At 39.6% G+C, this 24,468-nt stretch overlaps 1 protein-coding gene across 3 annotated transcripts in view; it reads right to left on the bottom strand.

Annotated features, from left to right (window-relative positions):
* Col14a1 (collagen, type XIV, alpha 1) overlaps positions 1-24,468 on the bottom strand; it is a 213,160-nt gene that overhangs the window by 47,251 nt on the left and 141,441 nt on the right. For all 3 annotated transcript variants that reach the window (XM_006520385.4, NM_001368422.1, NM_181277.4), the window contains exons 32-40: positions 23,611-23,753; positions 21,172-21,281; positions 18,217-18,375; positions 9,790-9,867; positions 6,869-6,955; positions 5,540-5,593; positions 1,837-1,932; positions 573-626; positions 220-273 (exon numbers count right to left, since the gene is read on the bottom strand). In XM_006520385.4, the coding sequence (XP_006520448.1) occupies positions 220-273; positions 573-626; positions 1,837-1,932; positions 5,540-5,593; positions 6,869-6,955; positions 9,790-9,867; positions 18,217-18,375; positions 21,172-21,281; positions 23,611-23,753 (835 nt within the window). The remainder of the gene's footprint in view (positions 1-219; positions 274-572; positions 627-1,836; positions 1,933-5,539; positions 5,594-6,868; positions 6,956-9,789; positions 9,868-18,216; positions 18,376-21,171; positions 21,282-23,610; positions 23,754-24,468) is intronic.

Raw genomic sequence — 24,468 nt, 5'->3', positions numbered from 1 at the left:
GCATTCAGACCAAGGTGCTACCAGCTGGGGTAAGTCTAATGAAAACAAAAATAGACGGAGAAGAAATGGCTGAAGGGAAACAGATGCATATTAGAAATTAGACTGGCAGAAGAAAAGTACAAACCCTAATTTGGTGTCCATCTATAAAAACCTGTCTGCAGCAAAGTGACTAGGCAGGAAGTCTACCTTGCTAAAGTCCAACATTTAGCAAGTTCTTACCCTCTGGCCTGGTGAGCCATCACGGCCTGGTGAACCAACACCTCCAGGGACACCCTAGGGAGGACAAGAAGAGGAAAGAGTCAGCTTTACAGAAACAGCTCACCTCTCCCCTAGACCAGACCACAGCTTCCAAGCAAAGCCAGTGGCAGAAAGGGAACCCCCTGGGACACAGGACTGAGACCTAAAAGTTACTACTGAGAAATAGATGTCCCCACCCTCAATCAGTCTGGCTCTCAGAAGGGTGAATGGATACAGAAACATGTCATTACTATAGACACCCTGCCAAGGTCACAGCTGATGTCAGAAGCTTCGTGTTTCTAACCCTGGCAAAAGATTAGCAGCAAAAGTAATACCTGTGGACCAGGAAGACCAGCATCTCCTTTATCTCCTTTATCACCCGGCATTCCCTGAGTATCCAAAAGTATACTGAGTTAGATTCGCAAGTTCTTGGTCCCTAGACTCAGCCAGACACTGTTACCAGAGTATTTTCAACAGTAAACTGACTTTACACTATCAGCCACATGTCTCATTTCACTTCTCACATATGCTACACCATCTATGTAAACATTCCTGCAGAACTGAATGTTCATGTACAATAACAATTCCAATCCATAGTGTGCAGATGACTAAGCTGATAATGCTAACATGTGGTGGAGGCAGGGAGTGGGGGGAGTGGAATACTTCAATGTTATTTATAGCTTCTTTGAAATCACATATATTTCAGTGAATTAAATTAAATTTCTTTTCAAAGATATTAAGTATTTCAAAATAACCATTTAATGCCTACAATCTAAACTCGTTGAGCTATATTCTGTTGACAGTAGAAATAAGGAATTGTATGATATCTTTTAATATTCTACATTCACAATGGATACCCATCAATAGTGAATTGGTTTAACAGTTGTTACCTTCTAGATTTTCAAAGTATAGTCAAGGGCTGGGGAGGGTAAGTTAGTGCCCCCCACTAAGGAAGACTATCTGAGTTTGATCCCCAGGACCAATATTAAAAACAAAAATCTGAGCATGGTATCCTATGCTTGTAATCCTAACACTGGGGTGGGGCACTGGGCACAGGTGAGTCCCTGGGGCTCCCTGGCCAGGTAGCCTAGTGTATTCACCAAGTTTTAAGCCAATGAAGGTACTGTCCCACAAAACCAAGGTAGGTGACTCCTAGGGAGGACACCCAATAATGATCTCCTGCTTCTACTAACGTACACACACCTGCATTCAATACACCCACAGAAACATGTATCCATGTCCACAGTGCTTGAGTGCATGCTCACACTCATGCCACACACATACACACCACACAAACACACACAGAAATAACAATTTTACAAAAGAACTTAGACAACCAAGCAAAGGCTATCCACCTTGACCTACCATCCCCAGGTACAATATTGTGCAAATGCTTATTCCCTACCTATGTGCCTGTTTTTTGAAAGACCACCATTACTGAGCAAGGCACTGACTGGAGCTGATGAATAGCCAGTCCTTGTGATTTTTTAAGTGGACTGGGACTCATTGGTAAGACACAGAATATAAGAGTTCATTCTTCATGTCCTCATTGAAAACAGATAACAATAAAGCCCAGGGGAATATGTGCACACAACTCACAGGCATGCCTTGAATGGACAGACCACTAGGTCCCTGGGGTCCAGGGGGGCCCTGGGGTCCTGCAGGACCTGTTTCTCCCCGAGGTCCCTCTGGTCCCTAGAAGGCAAAAGAGAAAAATTACTCTAGAAGTTAGATCCTCTAGTACCCAAAAGACATTCTTGTATACAACACTTATTTCCTGATAAACTTATAAAGATATGAAATGCTCAGAGGGTAGCAAGACACAAAGCTTCAAATAATTTACCTCCTGGGTAAAATGTCATCAGTAAGCTACAAGAATAAACACACCAGGGTTTCATCAACTTTATTTATTTTGTTTCTGCATGGAAGAATGCTGTGCCAATTATGTGAGAAAGTGGTCCGCCCACAACTGCCTAATACTTCCCAAAGGAGAATGCACTGCAGGACCACCCTCCTGGTCCAGGAAGGAAACTGGATAAGCAGCCCTTTCTCCTTCTCCCCGTTGTCCTTTCCCACCCCAAGGGTGCCTTGGCCTCTTTCTGAGAATGTTACACCAAGCACGTTTTCTCCCTGGCCTCCCTGCAGAACCATAGTGTAGTTCTTCTGCAGCCACCAAGAACTCCGAACTCAATCTTCCCTTTTCCCCAGGGTCAAGAATCAGTAGCTCCCATTTGTTTATGCTTTTTTTTTGTTTGTTTGTTTGTTACTTGAATTTTTTTTATTACATATTTTCCTCAATTACATTTCCAATGCTATCCCAAAAGTCCCCCATACCCTCCCCCCCCACTTCCCTACCCACTCATTCCCAATTTTTTTTGGCCCTGGCATTCCCCTGTACTGGGGCATATACAGTTTGCGTGTCCAATGAGCCTCTCTTTCTAGTGATGGCTGACTAGGCCATCTTTTGATACATATGCAGCTAGAGTCAAGAGCTCCGGGGTACTGGTTAGTTCATAATGTTGTTCCACCTATAGGATTGCAGATCCCTTTAGCTCCTTGGGTACTTTCTTTCCTCCATTGGGAGCCCTGTGATCCATCCATTAGCTGACTGTGAGCATCCACTTCTGTGTTTGCTACGCCCCGGCATAGTCTCACAAGAGACAGCTACATCTGGGTCCTTTCGATAAAATCTTGCTAGTGTATGCAATGGTGTCAGCGTTTGGAAGCTGATTATGGGGTGGATCCCTGGATATGGCAGTCTCTACATGGTCCATCCTTTCGTCTCAGCTCAAAACAACTCAACAAGGAGCCTTCGACTCAGAATATCTATCTATGACCAGTTTCTTCTTCCCTGTCAAATTTGGTGGCCACAGCAAAGGCTATTGCTTTATTAGATTAAGATCTCCTGTGCCTGGCTAATAGCCTATTCTAGTGGACATGCTACAGCTGTGCACATTAATGCAGTACCACATGGTACCACTTCTGCACGAATGCATGTGTGATATATTAATTGGTGGTAAGAACATCTAGTGCCACAAACGTGTGTGTGTGTGTGTGTGTGTGTGTGTGTGTGTGTGTGTGTGTGTGTGTGCGTGTGTGTGTGTGTATGTGTAAAACATTAAGACTCCTTCCTTCTAGCTTCTTTGAAATAGACTATGTTACTGTTGCCTATGGAACCTACTATACAGTGGACCATTAGAAGAAATTTCCCTTATAACTTCATACATAATGGCCAATTTTGCCTCATTCTTCATGAGCCTTGAGTAACCAGTTTTGCTCATAATTTTCACAATTTTTTAGATTCCACATATACATAAAGTTACTCGTGATTTTCTCTGCCTAGTTTATTTACACATTTTATAAGGTCCACCCACATGGTCACAAATGACCAAATTTGACGTTCTTACGCAGGTTAATAGTATTCCATCCTGTGCAGGTATCACCTTTTCTTACCAATTCATCTTTTGATGGGTAGTTGGGCTGTTTCTGTTATTATCTATATATAGTGAGTTCTGTTGCAATAAACACAAAAGCAGTGATGTCTCTTCAAAATATTGATTTCTTTTGTACGTATAATTTGTGTGTATAATTTGTAAATTATCTCAAATATAAAGCAAATAGACTAGAGGAGATCAGTGACCATTGCTTTGTGATCCAAATTCTTATCATCTAATTGGTGCAATGAAATGAGCAGACTCTGGGACTTTCCCTAAGGAAGGTATAGTTTATCTGTTCTCATACTATCCACAAAGATGGCAAGGTGACACCTCTGTGTCACATTTGGACAACTCTGTTGTCCAAATCTACTGCATACCTGTACCCTTTGTTTGTCAAAATTGCCAAACAGAAATAACCATACTACAACAACCCTTTGGGAATAAGTAGTCAGAGAAAATGAGTTACTTTAGGGTCATCAAATATCTGAATTAATTCATATTCATCATGAGAACCACTGCCTACCATTGGAAAAATAATGGAGTCCTTATAAATGAGGCCCTCAGAGGCAGAATCCAGGAAGCACAGGAGCTCCTGGGCTCCATGGGTGACCCAGAGAAAAGGCCAGACTCAACCCTGGCCTTTCTTACAGCGTGAGATGGAGTCAGGTAAGGAACAGCAAGCCCATCCAGAAAATGATTCAGATCAAATCACAATGGATACAACCCATGCCGTTGGATTAGATAACACATGATTATCTACAGCTTGTCCTGTCGTGCATCATCTGTTTCCAATTGTAAAGTAAAACTCTTTTTTTAGTGTAATGCTCTCTGCTTTATGAACACGTATTATGTAAGTCTAATGCATCCAAAGTACTAAATCAGTAAGACAGATGATGTGGAAAAGGTGAAGAGTAATGTCACAAGACCAAGATGGAGAATCAAGTGAGAAAGGCTCTTGATGGCTGGAGAGATGGCTTGGGGGTTAAGAACACTGGCTGCTCTTCCAGAGGACCTGCTTCACAGGCACTGCACATACAAGTGGTGTACAGACATACATTCAAAACACTCATACACATAAAACGAATCTTTATGAAAGGAAGGGCCATGAATATCATGCCAACAATAGCCAGACTATGGTCCATGAATGTACATTTGAAACAAGCATAAATACAGCATAGACTCTCAGGAAATTAATCTGAAAGCAGATGTGTAGAATCTATCAGAAAAGCAAAGCACTGGAGATAGGAGATCAGTTAAAGATTTTCCAGAATCCAAAGGGAAGGAAGGAGATGAGGCCTGAACTCAATTAGGAACTGGGCTTCTGCCAGTCCTTAGGATGCCTTTGTGCAAAGGAGAAAAATATGTGTTTTGATGTGGGTTGGCATAGCCTGGTCATTTTGGCTGGCCAATGCCTCTGCAGTGCACGACCTGGAGCATTATACTTGGTAGCATTGGTACTGAGTATAGAAAGCAAAGCTAGGCATATGATTATATATAGTGCAAAATAGGAGGAGAAATCTAAACTGTAGGAAATCCCCTTAAAAGGACTGGGACTAAATGGTAACCGCATGATTCTGCTTTAGACACATTTCTGTTACAGATGAAAAACGAGAAGCATGTACCTATGAGAGCTACCTTGCAGACAAAGCCACAAGGAACACCAGCATTCTTATCTGTCCCAAAAGTCTTTCACTTGACTGAGTTATTAAATACTTGTTTGGGTTAAAAAACACATCTTCACTATAATTAAATTATTGTTAGACCTGAGTGTTGCAAACACGTAAGATGCTGTAAGTCACAAGAGTAAATAAAGTCACATTGAACTCCAAGTTGTGCCTACTTGAGACAAAGAGAGAGCATGTTACCTTCGGACCCTGTTCACCTTGTTGGCCTTTTGGTCCTCGGAGTCCTGGACCACCCTGGCAAACAGATGTTAAGTATTAGCTCAAAGACAAATCTCCAAACTGCATACTTTCTTCATCTTTCTTCATAATATGGGATTATGTCATTGCTATTTTATATGAAGCCCACACATTGTGTACCAGTAAACGTTCATCGTGATCTTCAGCTGGAAACTCCCCACCCAGTTCTGGCCCTTCCTGTAGAGCATTTCAGAGCCTCAGGAAATCTCTGATTCAGGTCCTTTTAAGCCTGAAAAATACTTACAGGACTTGTTTATTTAGAGCTTATATAGTGCTGGTTTTAGCCACATACAAAAAGAATAAAATACTCAATTGGAATAGAATTATGTGTTTTATACCAAAACTTCATAAAAGGCCAGTGAAAAAGCCACAATTCAACTCTATTTATTTACACAGAAATAAAAATAATTTAGTGTTTTTGAAACTACAATAATTTGTATTTCTTCCCAAGATGCTCTGGCATATTGATGTAACAACTGTAGTATCCTTAGTGGCAGTTGTCTTTATTAGACATATTTATGTACTATGAAATAAGTATGTGAATATATCCTTTATGTATTTGTTCATGTTTGTAAACACACATCTAAATACATATGTGTGCATCCTCTGAATGTTTTAATGGAACAGTGCATTTAAATAAATATTTGTTAAAGCAAAATTTAGAATTGAAAAAATGGAAAAGCATATTGTTAAAAACACTATATCACCTTAAAAATAATATGGTATAGATGATGTTACCCGATTTACTTAGGTTTTGCCCTTACTGAAGGTTGTATAGCAAAAACATGCTCTAGGATAAATGGGGAGGTGAGTGGTGTAAGCGCAGGCCATGAGACACTAGACAGTTTTCCTTCGGTTGTGCAAAAGGACTGAAGATCATTGAAAGTGAGCTAATGCTCTCCCTATGTAATTCCAATTTCCATGAGGCGTGCAGGTCGACTTGAAAATAAATCAACAGTATCAAGAGGACACATACAACATCTTACATGGAGTGGGTGGCAAGAGGATATGCCAGTCCTTCATGTGTAAGCAGAGGCCCAGTGATGGGACTCATACTGAAGACTACGGTGGCATAAAGGGAGGATTATGTGCATAAAGCAATGGGAGGCAGATGGCATGCTAGGAAGAAGACCATCTTGTAGATGTGTCAAAGTTTAACTTAGGATTAAGTATGTGACAGCCCTTTAGTCCAGTAGGCAGCACACCTTAGACCCAAGAGGAATGGTGTTAATGCTCTCAAAGAACATTCAAGGCTGAGCTATCAGGACTTACTGGGGGGCCAGCTGGTCCTAGAGCCACTTCATTGGTTTCCGAGCAAGAGCAGGACCGTGGAAGGTCTGGGCAGGACTCTTCATCCCGCTGAGGAGAAAAACAAAACAAAACAAAACAAAAATGTAATTGTTAACAAGACAGACTACATAAGCTTTACTGACTTTAAGAAAATACTTTAGATGTTTTAAGGTTTTAGGTGAACATGATGGTATCAGGTTCCCAAGTACACGATCTCTTCTGAAGGAGACAGTGTGGCTGCATATGGAACATCAATTATCACAGCTTTAGAGGGATTTGCTGAAACTAGCTTAAAATCCAAGTGAAGAAACAGTCAGGAGAGAGGGGAGAGTGTTTTTGGTTTCTATTTAAGTCATCTAGAACAGCAATGGTCTTTGAATTCAAGGTCCTAAGCACTTTCCTTGGGCTGCACCGTCTTTCTGTTTTGAGAGATAAAAGAAAACTTGTTGAAAGACTCAGTCAAAACTACTGCATATGGATTAAACCAAAGAATTAAGACTGCTTAAACACATCTATGTCTTGTGACAATTCTATCAGCTTCTGTCACTGAAACCAAGAAAACACAATGGGTAGGGCTTCTTTTTCTCTTCTCTTGGGATTTTTACTGACATGAGATGTTAGAAAATGATTGGTAATGCTAGGCTGACTAAATCCAAGGGAGTTTCCCGAATGCAGAGCGACGCAGAGTGCCTGGTAACAACTTTGTGCAATTGTTAAATATCCCATCTGGAACAGAGGCCAAAATGAAACTCAGCACTGAGGTATGAAACTATAGGACTTCACAGAGCCCTTCAGTCCTCTTGAGTAGATGAAAAGGTCATTATGTAAGACCTCACGGGATAGTGAGGTTAGATAAAACATGGCCAGACAATAGATCACCAAGATGAAAGTAAGTGAGTCTCCAAAATATTCAAAACAAAACCCTCAAAATGGTTAAACAAATGACCTAGACTCCTTTCATGGCCTTTTCTTTCAATGGTGGGCAATAAGGAAGGATTTCCATTCACATCTCCTGCTGACACAACTCATTTGTTCTAATACTTGGTCAGCTAAATTAAAACATAAATTTAAGTATTCCTAAAGATCGCCCAAACGAATTTGGCACCAGGCATCCCTGTTTCAAGACCCAGCAGTGGGTTTGCTATTGTTGATGATCTGTCTTCGTGGGACATAATTTATAAGCCACTGGTGAATAAAGCAAGGAGAAAAGTAATTAAAGAGCCTGGATCCTTCCTAGAATTGATGACCACATTTTTGCTAGATACACCGTGAGATATTCTGTTTCATTTGCATTGCTCAACCTATCTACCCTTAAGTGCAACAGTAAGATCTCTTGTTTAACTTGGGACTGGTTTAGAAACTTATTTTGATGAAGACAGAATGAGTTACTTGCTTCCTCAGACAGGCTCCCAGGAATTTACTGCCTGCAGTAAATGTTTTTATCTGGTTCTAAAATCAAAACCTCTAGACTTCATGAAGACTTGACTATGCTCATTATGTGGGTTTAATTATTAAGGCATGCCAAGATCCATTCACAGCAGAGCCTCCTCCTCCAGCTTGCTTTCTATGAGGATTCTAGGAGTCATGAATCTCCTTTTGTGTCTGTACATAGACATGTAGATACAACTTTAGGAGAAAATAGGACATGCTTAGTTTTCTGGTAGTATCATATAGATTATGACTACAGTTCCAAATTTGTGTGGCATGAAAACTCGAGGCAATCTATTAAACTTGTATTGCTACTGTGAGTATTTTAAAAATTCAATGAAAATACAGCAGCACTTGCCATCTGCTGAACTTCATGTGAATAACAAGCTCAAGATAGGTCAGAGCTTCATTCTGGGCATGGTGATGCTACCTTGTAATTCTGGAACTTGGCACGTAAAGACAGGCGGGCCAAAGCTCAAGGTCACCCTTGTTCTAGGTTCATCTCTGCTGCTGTCATGAAAACACTCTGGAAAACCCAACTTAGGAGAGGAAAGGGTCTGTTTCAGCTGACTTAGAAGTCAGAGCAGGAACTTGACACAGAAGCCACAAAAGAACTCTGACCATTGGCTCATTCACCGGCTCCTGCTTAGCAATTGTTCTTAAACAGTTAAGGCCTGGGGGTATTACTGCCTAGAGTGAGCTGTGTTCTCCCACAATTAATAATCAAGACAGGGCCCTGTACGCATGCCCACAGGTTAAGCTAAAGAGGATAATTCCTCCCTCGTGTGGCTCTAGGCTGTGTCAAATTGACAGTCAAAGCTAAATAGGACACTGGGCTAGACAGTTGGCTTGAGTTCAGTGTTGATGACATGATACTTTCTCACAGAACAAAACACACAAACAAAACCACTCTACAGTGTCCACAGCATATTTTGACAAATCTTTTTGATGTACTATCTTTGCAGACCTAGGTTTCAGTAGTTGTTATGATGAAAAGCAAGACAATAGGGCAAATTGGTTTATAAAAGGAAGTGAGGGTCAGGCATAGTCTGATCTCAAGATAGGGCAACACTGCCACGTTCAATAGGCATACGCTTCTCAAACACAACTACCATCTTTTCCTTTTGGTGCCTGCTCTGGCTATTGTGTTGTTAGGATAAGCCAGAGGCCTACAGCTAAACACTTCGTAAATGTGACTTTGAAGTATTTCCTTGGATCTGGGAAGCTTTGGAAAGCAGGAGGCTCGGAGGCACCTGGAGTGTGTGGCAATAGTATCTGCGGTACACAGTGCAAACCACGTGGGATTATACGTGATGGCCTCATTGGTTTCCTCTACTCTGTCTCTTTATTAAACCTTCCTGACTTTAATTATCATCACAAAAGGAACTGCTTATGGTACGAATACTGAGAAACTGGCTCTCATGTGCAAAGAAAAGAGAGATTTTACTGTTCGATAGAGGTGAAAGGGTTCTTACCAGACCAGGAAGTTCGCAGCATCTGTCTTTACTGGCCCATGATGTAGAGCAAACGATATCAAACATTTGTAACTGGAACTGATTCAGAAAGATAATGACCATTCAGTAAGGACAATACAGATAAAGTGTGTTCATAGTTCTAATTATTTCACCAGAGATAAGATACCAATGTATTTTTAGCATCATATTCCAGTAAATAAATTTAAAAATAAACCCAAACTAATTTTGTTCCTGAAACTGAGAATGATCACACATTCTGTCTATACTTGCTCCACCTGCAGTCTAAATCCCCTTCCCATCATTTCTTCCCCTTCTCAAATACACCGACAATAACCTTAGTTCTGGGGACAAAGTCCTCCTTAGAAGCCCCTTATACCTCCTCCCAAATGCCCCGTAGTCATAAAGCACTCTAGATGCCCTTCACAGATCACACCTCGCCTACTACTCTGTTATCTGTATTATCATACCCTTCAATTCTTCAAGGTCTTGGGAACTGCTCATCCCCGAGTCACTTAGCATAGCAGCTAACACATAATAAACACGCAGAAAGTCTGAGGAATAAATTTAGTTCATTCCTCTATGCCATCATTTTCACTGTAAGCAAAATATTATAGAGACTTTTCTGAATCAATAATGATAACAGAAAACAAAACAGTCCTGTGCTAGAAAAACTTATAAGGAATGGGAGACTACTAAATAAATATTGTGCTCAATGAGGTGCTGGGAGAGATTCATAAGGAGTGCCATGGGTACATAAACTTTGTGTATTTTTATTTAAGTAACTTGTCACACTGTAAATACTTAGCCCTATTTCATTCACATATGCTGGTAATAACTCAAGACACGAGGTGAACTATACAGAAATATCTTTATAACATTAATGGAGGCTAACACTAACTTAAGCACCTCATTGTTTCTACTTATTTCTTTCTACGTCATTTTGAAATATTGAGGTATGGCATCAATAAAATAACTGGGAAGATAATAATGTTCTTGTTTTAATCTACAACTTTCCTCCAGCAAGTAATGCTTTCAATAAGGACCTTAAATATGTAGGCCAAAGAATGCTACTCATCCTTAGCCCCGAGCCCTCAGGGTGAAAGGACAGTGCTCACATTGCTACCTCTATTGAAAGAGGCTACCGGAAGTCCCAGGAGTATCACTAAAAAGCCACTTCTAACAGCAAGAAATAAAATCAGGTTTTCTTTTCTCATGCTCAAGAATAACTGTGTGCATTATTGAAATGTTTTACCAGTAAACAGAAAAACCTTGAGTTTTGAAAAGAGACTCATTATTCAAAACACCTTACTTTCTTGAAATTATCATAGCAATGTATTATTTGCTAATATGTCAGCAGAATACATAGCTCACTACCACCACCCTTGGATATTTTAACATCCAGGCTACAAAGATAGATATCTAAGCCAAAACAGGGAAGCTATACAACAAAATAATGATCAATTAAAAAACTTAAAAATGAGAACATTTCCAAAAGTGCACTACAGCAGACTTTTGTAAATATAAATAGCAAGAAAGAGTTCAGATAGCATGAAGATTGGAGCCCATGGAGCCAGGCTTCTGGGATAGCAATCCTGAGTCCAGCCTTCATGAACTCAGTTATTTTGAAGAAATTAGTTCCTGTTTTGAACTTCATTTTTCTCATCTGTGAAAGTGTGTGCCAACATAGTTGAACACCCATACTCTGAATGTATGAGGCTTTCTGACTGTTGAAATGATGCCAAAAACTTCTCTATCTGGCTTTGCTGGGTGGGTTGCCTGTAAAGTGCAGACCCATTAAAGATGCCTAAAGTTCCTGTTGAATGTGTGTCAAAGGTATATGCAAAACATAAATACATCTAGTGTCTAGACTTGGATTCCATCTTCAAGATCTCTCATTGTGTATATTTGAATATTCCAAACCCTGTAGTTCCAAGTATTTCAGATGAGAGATACTCAATTCTATTAGCTATTCTGTTTGTTGTGAAGACCAAATGAGTTAATATGGAGAGGGTACTAGAACAGTGTCTGAAATACACCTTCAATAAATAGTAACTATCCTTTCAGAGCTCGGTGCACAACTCTCTCACAATTTACTTCTAAAGCTTATAAGCCAATAGTGTGGATTCAAAGCAGAAGTAAGCGTGGCGAGGGATGATACAGAATAGTTTTCTTCTAAATTTTATTATTTACTTTTAATGATCTGGGAAAAAATCTTAACAAAAAGACAATATTAAACAACATGTTTCAAAACTCTGCTCTGTGCTGGCTATTATTCTAAGCACTTTATGTCTAACATTTTTTTTTCTCAGATATCACCATGTACCACAGTGATGGTCAGATCCATTCTGTAATCCAGGTCTGTAGTACCTGAAACAGTTTAGTCTGCGTAACTGAAGACCATCGTGAAAGTTCAATTCCAGCTGAGATTTGAACAGCCCAACCAATGTGTGGTCTAAACCTGTGTGGTTTATTTAGTAATAAATGTGTCTGAGTTAATGCTTAAAATGAAGATATCCCAGGCTGATTTTACAATGTTACTCCACTTGGAAACATTTATTCAATGGGTCTTATTATGGATAACATCAGCGAGAGTCAGCTATGTCTGGAAGTCATTCATCCATTAAAAAAATTTAGCATTCCTGGATAAAACCTTCATGTTAAAATATTTTAGTGAATGGAAAGATTTACTTAAAGCAAAAGCCCTTCACCACCTCTAGTATGCATCAAGCCTTCTTGAAGTTTCTCCAATAAACACTCAACACTCAGCCACCTATTGCTGCATAATGTCTACATATAAACTTTTGCCCAGCCCTCTGCCCTGTGGAGTGATTAAGATTTGTATGAGCTCAGTTTATCTACTGAAGGGATCAAACGTCCACTAAATATTTGATGAAGCCAGTACTATCACTTGAAGAATGCTACTATGTGGGATGACTTTTCTTTCATAACTTAGATGGGATCTGCAGATCTTTCTTTGAGGACACCAAATTAATTCATAGTTGTTTTGTATTTGTGATAGCTCAGATTCCTTAGCTGTCCTTAGGACTTCTTTCCCAAGGCACATTTCTACAGATGGATTAAAAAACAGCAATAGCGAAATAAGAAAGGCTTCTGGCTTTTACTCCAAAAGCAATGGCATACGTAGCTGTTCAACTTCCACAGGAGATAACATAAAGATGTTATATCAAAGCATTTCGTACATGAGTGTCTTGGAATTCAAAACAACACAGTTCAAAAGACATATAAAAGACAGATTTTTTAAGACACAAGAAAAGACATGTAACCTTCCACATTTACACTTAGTAATTTCTCTAACTGGAATCCTCAGTCAATTGCAAATGCTCATTTTTCATCACTGGACATTTTTGTCTGGGTGTAACTCAAAAGGCAAGTCATTTGGGGTCAAATGTTAGCAAGAAAATAAGATTAAAATATTTTCAGCACTTGAGTCATTTTGATCTATGAATGGGAGTTTCAAAGTTCTCTTGGCTCCCCTTGCCACTCAGTACCGGATTTTCTCCTCCAACTTTTTTCTTAAAGAATGTAAGTATATTCATGAATTTATACAAATCAAGGGCTTCCTGTATATAACAAGATCCCATAGAGAGAGTTGCAGAGACCTAGGACACCTTCCATTTCTTACCAAGTATCCAACTTCTCGTTGACTTCATCAAGAAAGCAAGAAGTACTTTGCCATGGTAGAGTTCCGAGCTAGGGCTTGCTTTTAAGTTATTAAATTTTAGGAAACACATGAGCATTCCGATTAAATTAAGAAATGAAAGTTAGCCATTATTGTGCCTCTTGATAGGATAAATGCTTATGTGTAGAAATATTTTGAGAGTAAGATATGACCAAGGTTATTTGCAAGATTGTAACTGAAATAGTGAATCCTTGAAGCTGTGGAAGAAGAGATGGGCACATGGCCTCTGAATCACACCTGTTGTCTTAAGGTGGACAGAATCAGAGTCCAGCACTGCAATGGAAGCCAGACAGTCCGGGGGTGGGGTGGGGGGTAGGGTCAGAGTTCACATCTCAACTTCCTCATTTTTTTTGAAATGAGAGCTCTCGTTAATTCAAAGGTAAGTTTTAGCATCAATTAAGTAAAGACAATATGAATATCTTTTCTTATGGTTTTAGAATATTAAATTGATATTTCACAGGAATACACATTTCATAGACCACAGCAGACATATGAATTAACAACTGTTTTGATTTAAGGATTTAAAGAAGCAACACATAGAAAAATTCCTTTCAGAGGCCCTTGGTCTTACGAAGATCATTTGCCCCAGTACAGGGGAATGCCAGGGCCAGGAAGCCAGAGTGGGTGGGTTGGGGAGCAGGCCGGTAGAGGGGAGTTTCGGGATAGCATTTGAAATGTAAATGAAGAAAATATCTAATAAAAATGAAATGGAAAAAAAAAGAAAAATTCCTTTCAAAAATTCATCACTTGTTTCTTAACATCAGGGTTTTTTTTTTTTTTTTAACTTCATATATTTCAAGTATTAGCCCTCTATTGAAAGTGTAAAAAGATTTGGTAAAAATCTTCTCACATTCCATAGCCTGCCACTTTGTCCAAATAATGGTTTCCTCATAACTTATGATTTTATTTTGTTTTAATTTCTCTCTCTCTTGTGTGTGTGCGTGTGTGTGTGCATGCGTGTGTGTGTGTGTGTGTGTGTGTGTGTGTGTGTGTGTGTGTGTGTGTGCCTACACGAATGTTCAGGAGTGTGCACTTATATGTGTTTCTTGAGTATTTGACTCTTTTTTTTTCTGTTTGTTTTCTGGTTTGTCTTATCTGGTTTGGTTTTCTTTACTTATTTTGTTTTTGATATTTTTGAATTTTAATGTGTAGGAGGAAGAGAGGGCGAGGCTATGGGTGGGTAGAGAAGTAGGGGTGATCTCAGGGGAGGTTAGGATAGGGACAACTGTGATCAGAATATATGGTATGCAGGGAAGCCTGCTTTCAATAGAGAGAAAGGTTACCACTTGGCTACTGAAGAGTCATCAGCTAGTCTACTGCTGAATTCTACACCAAAACCTTTACTTAGTGAATAGAATTATAGGTGGCTCCTATAATGTTGTTTCTTGGCATACTTCTCTTTTATTTCAATAGCAGGAGGCTGAGTAAATGCCAAGTGAATAAATGCCTCAGTGTTAGATTCCAAAGGTAGAAAAGGCACTTTAAGAAATGTAGTTCCGTTCCAGATGATCAAGGCTTTTCTAGAATCATCAAGAAAGAAAGAGAGAGAGAGAGAGACAGAGAGAGAGACAGAGAGACAGAGAGAGAGACAGAGAGAGAGACAGAGAGGAAGGAAGGAAGGAAGGAAGGAAGGAAGGAAGGAAGGAAGGAAGGAAGGAAAGGGAAGGGAAGGGAAGGGAAGGGAAGGGAAGGGAAGGGAAGGGAAGGGAAGGGAAGGGAAGGGAAGGGAAGGGAAGGGAAGGGAAGGGAAGGGAAGGGAAGGGCAAAAAGAAAAAAGAAGGGAAGGGAAGGGAAGAGAAGAGAAGAGAAGAGAAGAGAAGAGAAGAGAAGAGAAGAGAAGAGAAGAAAAGAAAAGAAAAGAAAAGAAAAGAAAAGAAAAGAAAAGAAAAGAAAAGAAAAGAAAAGAAAAGAAAAGAAAAAAAGGTAACAAATGTCCTACAAAGAAAGACCTGGAAAGGCGAGGCAATTACTTTTCTTTACGCATATGTTTTGACAGCTAAGTTAAGCCTGCTTATTAGTTTAGTCTCCCTGGGGACAGCCACCACCTGCAGAATCTTGCATTTCTGAGCATGAGCTGTTTTCATTAAGAATGTAAGCAGTTTCTATACAGTAGTTATTATAACCCTAAATCCTCTTTCCTTCACTCAACTATGGTTTGAAAGGATACATTGTCTTTTAAAAGGGAATCCTTAGAATCTTCCAACATTTTGAATTCATGTCAGATTTGTAGGTGATCTACTCTTATAATTATTCCTCATGGAGTTATCTAAACTGTGCCGTCACACATACCCTTCTGCTGGTTACAGAGGAAAACCAACACTGGGCTGGATACTTTGTGAAACTAAAATTGAAAGGCTAGGACTTTTCTCTCATATGGCATTAATATCACTAAGCCACACCCCCAAAAGGAGGACTGATTGACCTACTCAATTGCATTTTTAAGCTCTAACCTAATATTATCCATTTCAGTATAAGCAAATTCTTCAGTAAGTGGGAAGACTAAGAATCTATTTAGGAGTCCTTCGCAGACTTCTAGATTAGAAGTGAAGCTGTGGCATTTTTCCCTAGTAGCCTTACAAAGAACTATTTACTTACTGACATCTATAAATTCTCTCTTTGTCTCCTACTGGCTGCAAGTTGCCACAAAGGGCCCTCTGTTTAACGAACTGCATTGCAGTTGGTGTCATAAAGTGAAAAATCACCATAAGTATACCTGAGACATATAGGCACATTTAGGTGTACAAATAAATTTTTTGATACTTCATTGATTATGTATATGGAGTATATAATTACCTCTGATGTAATTTGAAACACACTTACTTTAATTGTTATTATAAAGTTATAACTATAAAATACAAATAGGGGATAATAGGAGATATATTAAGAGATTATAGTCAATGACAATATGCTCTACTAGAGATAACACTGTTTAAGGAAATAAATTATGCAAATCAAGTAGTCCGAGGCTAGATTGTAGCTCAGTCAGAGCTCCTTGCCCGATATTCACAAGGTCCTAGGCTCAAGACCACAAGCAAAACGCTAGGTCTGAGAAGTAGCCCATTTCTATTTACATTCTAGCAAGGGTTCTTGGGCACTTATTCTGCTTGTAGAAATATGTCAGAAACTGTGATGGTGTTTTGAAAAGAAGCCAATGCTGTTGCTATTAAATTGGGGGGTTTATATTGTCTAAGAAGGTAAAATATGAATAAATAAAAAAAAACAATGTGACTATTAATAATCAAGGTGCAAATGCGTATTTAGTTGTCTGTGAAAGGTGAGGTGGAGGATGAAAAATTCATTGTTGTGAACATTTTCTTTTGTCCAGTGATGTAGCTGCTCATCTTTGAGTATTACTGTCAGGGACATTAGATGCACAAGGCTTAACGTTAAGAAAGTCATGGTAGTACTAAGTGACTTGGGCCTAGAGTTGCCCTCTCTCATAAATGGGCCCATCTAGTCATCCTCACACTGGCTGATGATGCATCGTAGCCTTAGTTTGCTAAATCTGTGTTTTTACAATCTCTCAAACACGGTTTCTAGTGTCATGTAGAGGAGAAATGTACATTGGAATAGTCAGTCTTCTTAAAACTAACATGTTCCTAGCTTTGGGCTGACTCATTGAATACTGCTAATGAGCTGGGAACACGCCTTGTTAAAACAAACCCTGGAGCCACTGGAACTCTGTTTTGTGGGGAGGGAGTGAAAGGAACGTGATTCTATGACAATTAAAAGTCTCCCAGACTTCCATTTCATTTTAATGATGTAAAAATTAGTTTAGATAGATCTTTACATGAGTAAAAGGATTACTGATGGCATAAAATGGTTTTAAAATCTACAAACCTAACTCAAACTGGAAGCATATGCTACATTCCTAGGTAGAGGTTTGAATTCCAATAAAAAAAAAAACCACCTATGACACAAAAAAGCTTCAGAGTATTATAATATTCAAATCTTCAAATGCACTTAGATGATTAACTAGCCTAGTACCTGAAGCATTCTCTTTATAATATACAGAAGCCTACTGCCTTGAGCATCCATATTTGCTTAAAGAGTCACCATTTATCAACTATCTATCAATCATCTATCACCTGTCAACTATCACTTGTTATCTATAGATCTATCTATCTATCTATCTATCTATCTATCTACTATGCATTTATTCATTCATCCACCCATCCATTCATCTCTTTGGCAGTGGGATATGTTCTTCTAGCTGGGCTGCCTTGTCTGGCCTCAGTGAGAGAGGATGTACACAGAGGCTGCCCCACAAAGACTTGATGTGCAGGGGCAGGGATTTCCAGAAGACCCCACCCACCCACCCACCCACTCAGAGGAGAAACAGGAAAAGTTGTGGGAGGGGGTGACCAGGAGGGGGAGAGCAAGCGAGCTGGAAGTAAAGTAAATAAAAATTTTGTACTCTGTCATTAAAGAACAATAAACATTAAAAGAAAAGCAGAAAGGAGAAAGAAAAAGAAAGAAAGAATGGAAGGAAGGGAGGAAGGAAGGGAGGGAGGGAGGGAAGGAAGGAGGGTGGCAGGGAGGGAGGAAGGGAGGGAAGGAGAGAGAGGGAGGGAGGGAGGGAGGGAGGGAGGGAGGGAGGGAGGGAGGGAGGGAGGGAGGGAGGAAGAAAGGAAGGAAGGAAGAAAGGAAAAAGCTAAATAAATAAACAAACATTAAAGGAATTTTCCCTGTAACAGACACACAGTTTCACGTCCTTGTCTACTTACTGGTGCAGAGTTTCCATTTGGTCCTCTTGATCTGACCATTCTTCCTAGTACTTCCACACCATCCGATGTGATATTCGCTGATGCATTTATTGCCTTCTGACCAACTTCCTTGCAGTCAACAACCACTTTGGCCAGAGTCTTGCTGACAACAACATGGAGCTAGATAAAATAAAAGATGTTTTAGGATGTCCTATGTGGGGAGAATTAGAAACTTATTTGTGCAACTGTCTGGCTCGCGGTTAAGAAGTACAGAGAAGGAAGAGCATTCTGTCTCTAAGTACTTCGCTATGCATCTTTTCCATGACTTCTGGACATTCAAGAATCAGTCCTCTAGATATTTCACTTTGACATACTTTAAAAGAGCCACTCTATATAAGAGATTTTAGTTAAGCTTTCTTGATGTTTTAGTTAGCACACAAAGTATTAGTGTAGTATGAATGTTACACATGTGTTGTTATAGTTAATTCTAATTTGTTCCCTTCCCCCACTGCCTTCCCAGATTTTCCTATCTCCGTGTAGCTGGAAGCAATCCTGACAGTGAAGGACATTTTCTTAAGGGAGGGGAAGGGTATGAATGAATACAAGGGAGAAGCCCTCTGGCTTATTGTCTGGTGTGATTTTCTCAAACTACAGTCTCAAGGACATGAAGAGCATTGTTGCAGCAGTCACGGGTTCTTTGTGAGGATATGGAAAAGCCAGATCTTTTCATCCTTTAAGTAACTAATTAAGGGTAGGCTTGTTGTAAATAAACCAGGTAACCATACTCTAACCAAGTTCTGACACAGAAATCAATCGGCCTTCTACACATTTTGAATTGGGATTAGTTTTGCTTTATGAATTCTACTTCTTTGTGGCAGACTAGTGAAAGGAAAACAAATCCATATTCCAATAATTATTTCACTCACCAAGAAAGGTAACCATGGCAACACTTCAAAGAGGCTTGGATGATGTGAATCAAGGCTATAAAAACTAAGCCAGCTAACACCATGTTCAAATTATGAGCTGACTTTGTCAGTAAATTAACGTCTTTTATATTAATATAGTTTTATTTTCCTGGTTATATTCAACTTTGTTCTGTTCCATGGTTGTATGAAAGATGAAAGGAACCAAGTAGATTCCTACCTATTTTTATTGAATATTTTAAGTTACATCAGGATAAAAGCAATTCTAGTCAGTAGAGCAATTCATTTGAATTTTTACCTCTCAGAAAGAAGCTAACCATTGCTTTAACATTCTTAGGAAAATCCTACCACCTTGCTTGCTTCTTGTTAACACTGACATTTACAAAGAGTAGAAATTGACTTCTGTATGTTCTTGGGAAATTGTTCTTATGTTTAAAACAATACAAACAATGTTTATAAAAGACTTTGATACATTTTCAAAAATATTTTGCTTCTTTGGATACATACACAAGTGGTTATTCCACTTATATAATTACTAACATTTTAGGACTATGTTTTATATCGAAAATGTAAAGGAGTGAACTAATAATCACTAAAGAATAAAAATAATCACTCGATTGTAATGCTTTGAACAAATCAAATCTGATCAGTGTGACTTGAACTTTCGTTGACATCTTCCACCATTAGTTGTATGCTGTGTCAGTATATTTTGTTTCTTGTTTGGCTTTACTAACACATAAACTAGAAGAAATTATTTCTTTCTACAGCTTTTAAACTTTGAAAGATTTACACATTCAAAGCCAATCATTAGCGAACCTCACGTCTAGCTCCTTGAGTTCTGGCAGGTAAACAAAGCTTTACCCTACCTAGGAGGACACAGGAAGAGTTCCTTGATATGAGAACACAAGCCCATGCCTAAGCCGGAGGCTGTGATGACCATCCTCTTTTGACACAAGTGATGTTGTAAAGGCTTCACATCTCCCCTACAGTGTTCCCTGGCTGCTTTGCAATTTGCTCTACACAACCAAGAACAGAGTCACCCATGATTCTAGTGGAATTCAAAGAGGTGTCAATAGAACTTTTAATTAGTAAACTTTCAGTTGTAAACCCCTACCCCCCCACACACACACTTTTCATATAGGTATGTAATCCTATCTAACAAGAAAAAAGTTAAGTTTTCATATGTAATTATTTTTCATTATACAATATGCAGTAAAGATGCCAAAAAAAAAAAAAAAACATAGAGAGCTCCAATTGGCCAGGAAGACCAACAATCCTCTCCCTCTCTCTCTGTCTCTGTCTCTCTCTATATCTCTCTCTTTGTGTGTGTGCGCACACACATGCATGTACACATATATATGTTCAATAGTTTGTGTAGAAGTCAGAGAACAACTTTGTAGAGTCAGCTCTCTCCTTCCATCCTTCACATGGGTCCTACGGATCAAACTCAGATCATTAACCCTTCAATACCTGGTGCTAAGTGCACCTCCGCACTAAGCTATGTCACTCTCCCCAGATATCTTTAGTATATTATACATTATGAGTTATATTATGTAATGTGGCAAATAAACACCAGTTGCTTAGCAATGTGGTGCTTTCTCCTCAAAGGGGAAATCTGGACCAAATCTGTCAATATATCCCATGAGAACCTGCTAGGAATCACAGGTCAGTGTCTCATCTCAGATCTACTAACTCAGGATCTTGGGGGTCATTATCAAGTCTTAAAGGAAGTAATTCTTACTCCAGTTAAACTCTGAAATCCAAAGCTTCATGAAGTTGAAGAAATACATTTCTGAGCTGAATGTAGTGGAGAATGCCTTTAATCCCAACACTCAGGAGGCAGAGGCTGATGGATTTCTATGAGTTTGAGGCCAGCCCAGTCTACAAACTGAGTTCCAGGACAGCCAGAGCAATGTAGAAAGACCTAGTCTTAAAAAAACAAAACAACCACTTCCCCATCCCCCACCCCACCCCCCACACACATACATTTCTGTTGCTTCCCTTCATGATAGATAACAGAATTGATAATTTCATTATGTGAAGCCTCACTCACCTTGTGAAAGCTTCCATAGAACATTTTCCTGATGTCGGGTCCTTCAAAAGTGACAGTTTGAAAATCTCCAGTATAGTCATAGTTGAAATAAGTTAGAGTTTTCCCACCATCTAGTCAAATAAGGAAAAGTTTTAGAAGGTGAGTAACTTTTTCCTAAAATGCAGCTTGACAGAAAATAGTGAATCCATTCTTTTGGAAGCACATTTAAAACAACATGAGGGGCTGAGACACTGAACAGTCCACAGCTTCCTACAGGCTCTCAGGTAGCTAACGTAGCTGACTTAATGGTATGTACTGAGGGGGCGAGCAGGAGCCTACACATGCCCTTCCCTTACACCTCTTTGCCTCACCTCATATCCATATCACCTCTTGAGAGATGCCATCAACATTTAGAGTAAAAGAAGATAATGAGAGAGAACATTATCAATAATATTAGAAAAGAAAGTCAAGCTAAGCACTTTGTCCTACTACTAGCCCACCACAGACACCAGCTTTCCCAGGACACGATGCATTACCACCCAGATGTCCCCTTTATTATGAACAGACAAACAAAAGCTTCTTAATGCTAAGCCCTTTGTCTTGCAAGGAATATTTTGTTATTAAAAATAAAAACGGGGTGGGGGTGGATAGGTGAGAGAGTGGGTGGGTGGGGGAGCACCTTCTCAGAGACAAAGGAGGATGGGGTGAGGCACTCTGGGAGGGGGGACAAAGAAGGGGAGCAACATTTGGAATGTAAGTAAATAAAAATAATTTAATAAAAATAAAGAGGAATAAAAATACCCTTTTCTCAACAATGTTTGCTTACACTAATGTTTAATTTTTACTTTGCTTTTGAGTGTAGTAGTCTAGTTTCCTTTCTATTGTCTGTAAGAAACACTCTGACCAAAAGCAATCAAGGGGAGCAAAAAGCTATTTAAGCTTACATGTCACAAATCTATCACTGAACTCAGGGCAAGAACTGAAAGCCAAGCCTGTTTGCTATTCTGTGCAACCAAAGAGACTAGAAGATGCCATGGGAGGTGCAGCTTGATGCTGGTTTGCTAGCAGATTCATGCTTATCTAGCTTTCTTATACAGTACAGGACCACCTGCCTAGGCAAGGAGCTGTCCACAGTGGGCTGGACCTTCCAGTATCAATGACCAATCAAAACAGTCCTCCAAGCTAGAGAAAGTACCCAAGGAGCTAAAGGGATCTGCAACCCTATAGGTGGAACAACAATATGAACTAACCAGTACCCCCCAGAGCTCTTGTCTCTAGGTGCATATGTAGCAGAAGATGGCCTAGTTGGCCATCAGTGGAAAGAGAGGCCCATTGGTCATGCAAACTTTATATGCCCCAGTACAGGGGAATGCCAGGGCCAAAAAGTGGGAGTGGGTGGGTAGGGGAGTGGGGGGGAGGGTATGGGGGACTTTTGGGATAGCACTGGAAATGTAAATGAGGAAAATACCTAATTGAAAAAAAAAAAAACAGTCCTCCACAGACAGGCTCACAGATCAATCTTGTCCATACAGTCCTTTATTTGATACTCCCTTCTCAAGTGACTCTACACTGTGTCACAGTGACAGTTAAAGCTAACCAGGACAAGGAGCAAACTAATTTTAGTCATTTTAAGACTAAACCTAGGACATATATGGAGTTAAGGACTTAATCCCTTCAGTATGTAGATTCTCTTCAGTTGCCATATCTATGCAGAAAGTTTCCTTCGAACTGTTTAGTTGTTGATTGCTTTCTGTACATTAAACACCTCTCATTTATTTCCTTTGGAAATAATAGCAGACTAGTCTCCTCATCCAAAAGTTTGCAGGAAGGTAGTCATGTCTTTCACGTTTTGGATTCTAGCTTCATTATAATTTTGAGACTCAATAACTTCAGAGACATGAATCAAAAGCTGAGCACTGTGTACTACACTTCAGAGCAAGACATGGCAAAGCTTCTTTTAATGGCTCTTCCTCAGATGGGTGTCTCAGTTCCTGTGGCCATCAGAAAACACATATTTCCCATGACCACAGCCCATAGGTTGACAACCACTTTGTGCCTAGCTAACACTGGCACCAATCAGGTGCTCAGGGAATGATTTCTTTGTTTGTTCTTGTTTTTTAAGAATTGTTTGTTTGTTTGTTTGTTTGTTTAATATTTATGAATATACTGTAGCTGAAGACACACCAGAGGAGGGAATCAGATCTCATTACAGATGGTTGTGAGCCACCATGTGGTTGCTGGGAATTGAACTCAGGACCTCTGAACCACTGAGCCGCTCTCCAGCCCCCAGGGGGCATTTCTTGAGAGACTAGGATAATAGGTGAATGAGTCAATGATTTCATAACTCACTGCTTGTTGTGTGGACATTACCTAATTTATGTTGACACATGAAATGTCGAGATGACATTCCACATGCACCATCAGGTATACAGCAATTGCTACACACATAAATATACTTACTGTCCAATATGATCCCAACTAGCGGCTCAGAATTTTTGTTTAAAATCTCCCAAAGAGCAAATGGCTCCTGTGGTGTGTCAGGAAGAATCCGGAACAGGAAACTCATTGTATAGTCAGAAGGCAATCCTTCTGGGTGCAGATACCTGGTGGTGGGATAAAAATAACACCTCACTGTCTCGTGCTTGACAGAAAGTCATCCTCTGACCATAAAGTAACACATGTTTACTAGAGAAGCTTTGAAAAACAAAAGGAGATCGCCATCAATCCCTGTAAGATCACTGCTTTGGGCTGGCTCTCCCACTTCTGGGAGTATTCTCCCATTTCCTCCTCCCGATTCACTCTAGGGGTGCTTGGGTTACAGACATACACCACTACATCCATTTTTTCTCATGGGTTCCGTGTATTTAAACTCAGCTCATCAGGCTAACAGAGCAAGCACATTTATTGCTGAATCATCTCCCTGCCTTTAACTATGGGCTTTACCTCACGTCTTTGGCTTCTCTGAGTTTTCACTTCAGAGTTTGAAAGATGTTAAGAGGCTCAAGAGTTTCCATGCATCAGGGTTTAGAATTTTATATATGGCCCACTGTGTTGCTATGTCAGCATCAATTACTTTTATGTATTTTAAGATGAAAATACGATAAGGTTCAACCAGGATTATAGAATGGGCTGATGATTTATGTTGATTTTTCAAAACTTTTATGTCCAGTGTGTAAGAGTTTAGCTTGCATATAGTTCTATGTAACACATGCATGCCTAATGCCCAGAGAGGCCACAAGAGGTCACCAGATCCCCTGGAGGTGGAGTTACAGATGGGTGTGATCTGTTACATGGATGCTAGGAATTGAACCCAGGTTC

The sequence above is a fragment of the Mus musculus genome, chromosome 15 (assembly GCF_000001635.26).
Source record: "Mus musculus strain C57BL/6J chromosome 15, GRCm38.p6 C57BL/6J".
NCBI lineage: Eukaryota > Metazoa > Chordata > Mammalia > Rodentia > Muridae > Mus > Mus musculus.
The sequence above is the reverse complement of the archived record's forward strand: the minus strand, read 5'-3'. Positions and strand labels throughout refer to the sequence as shown.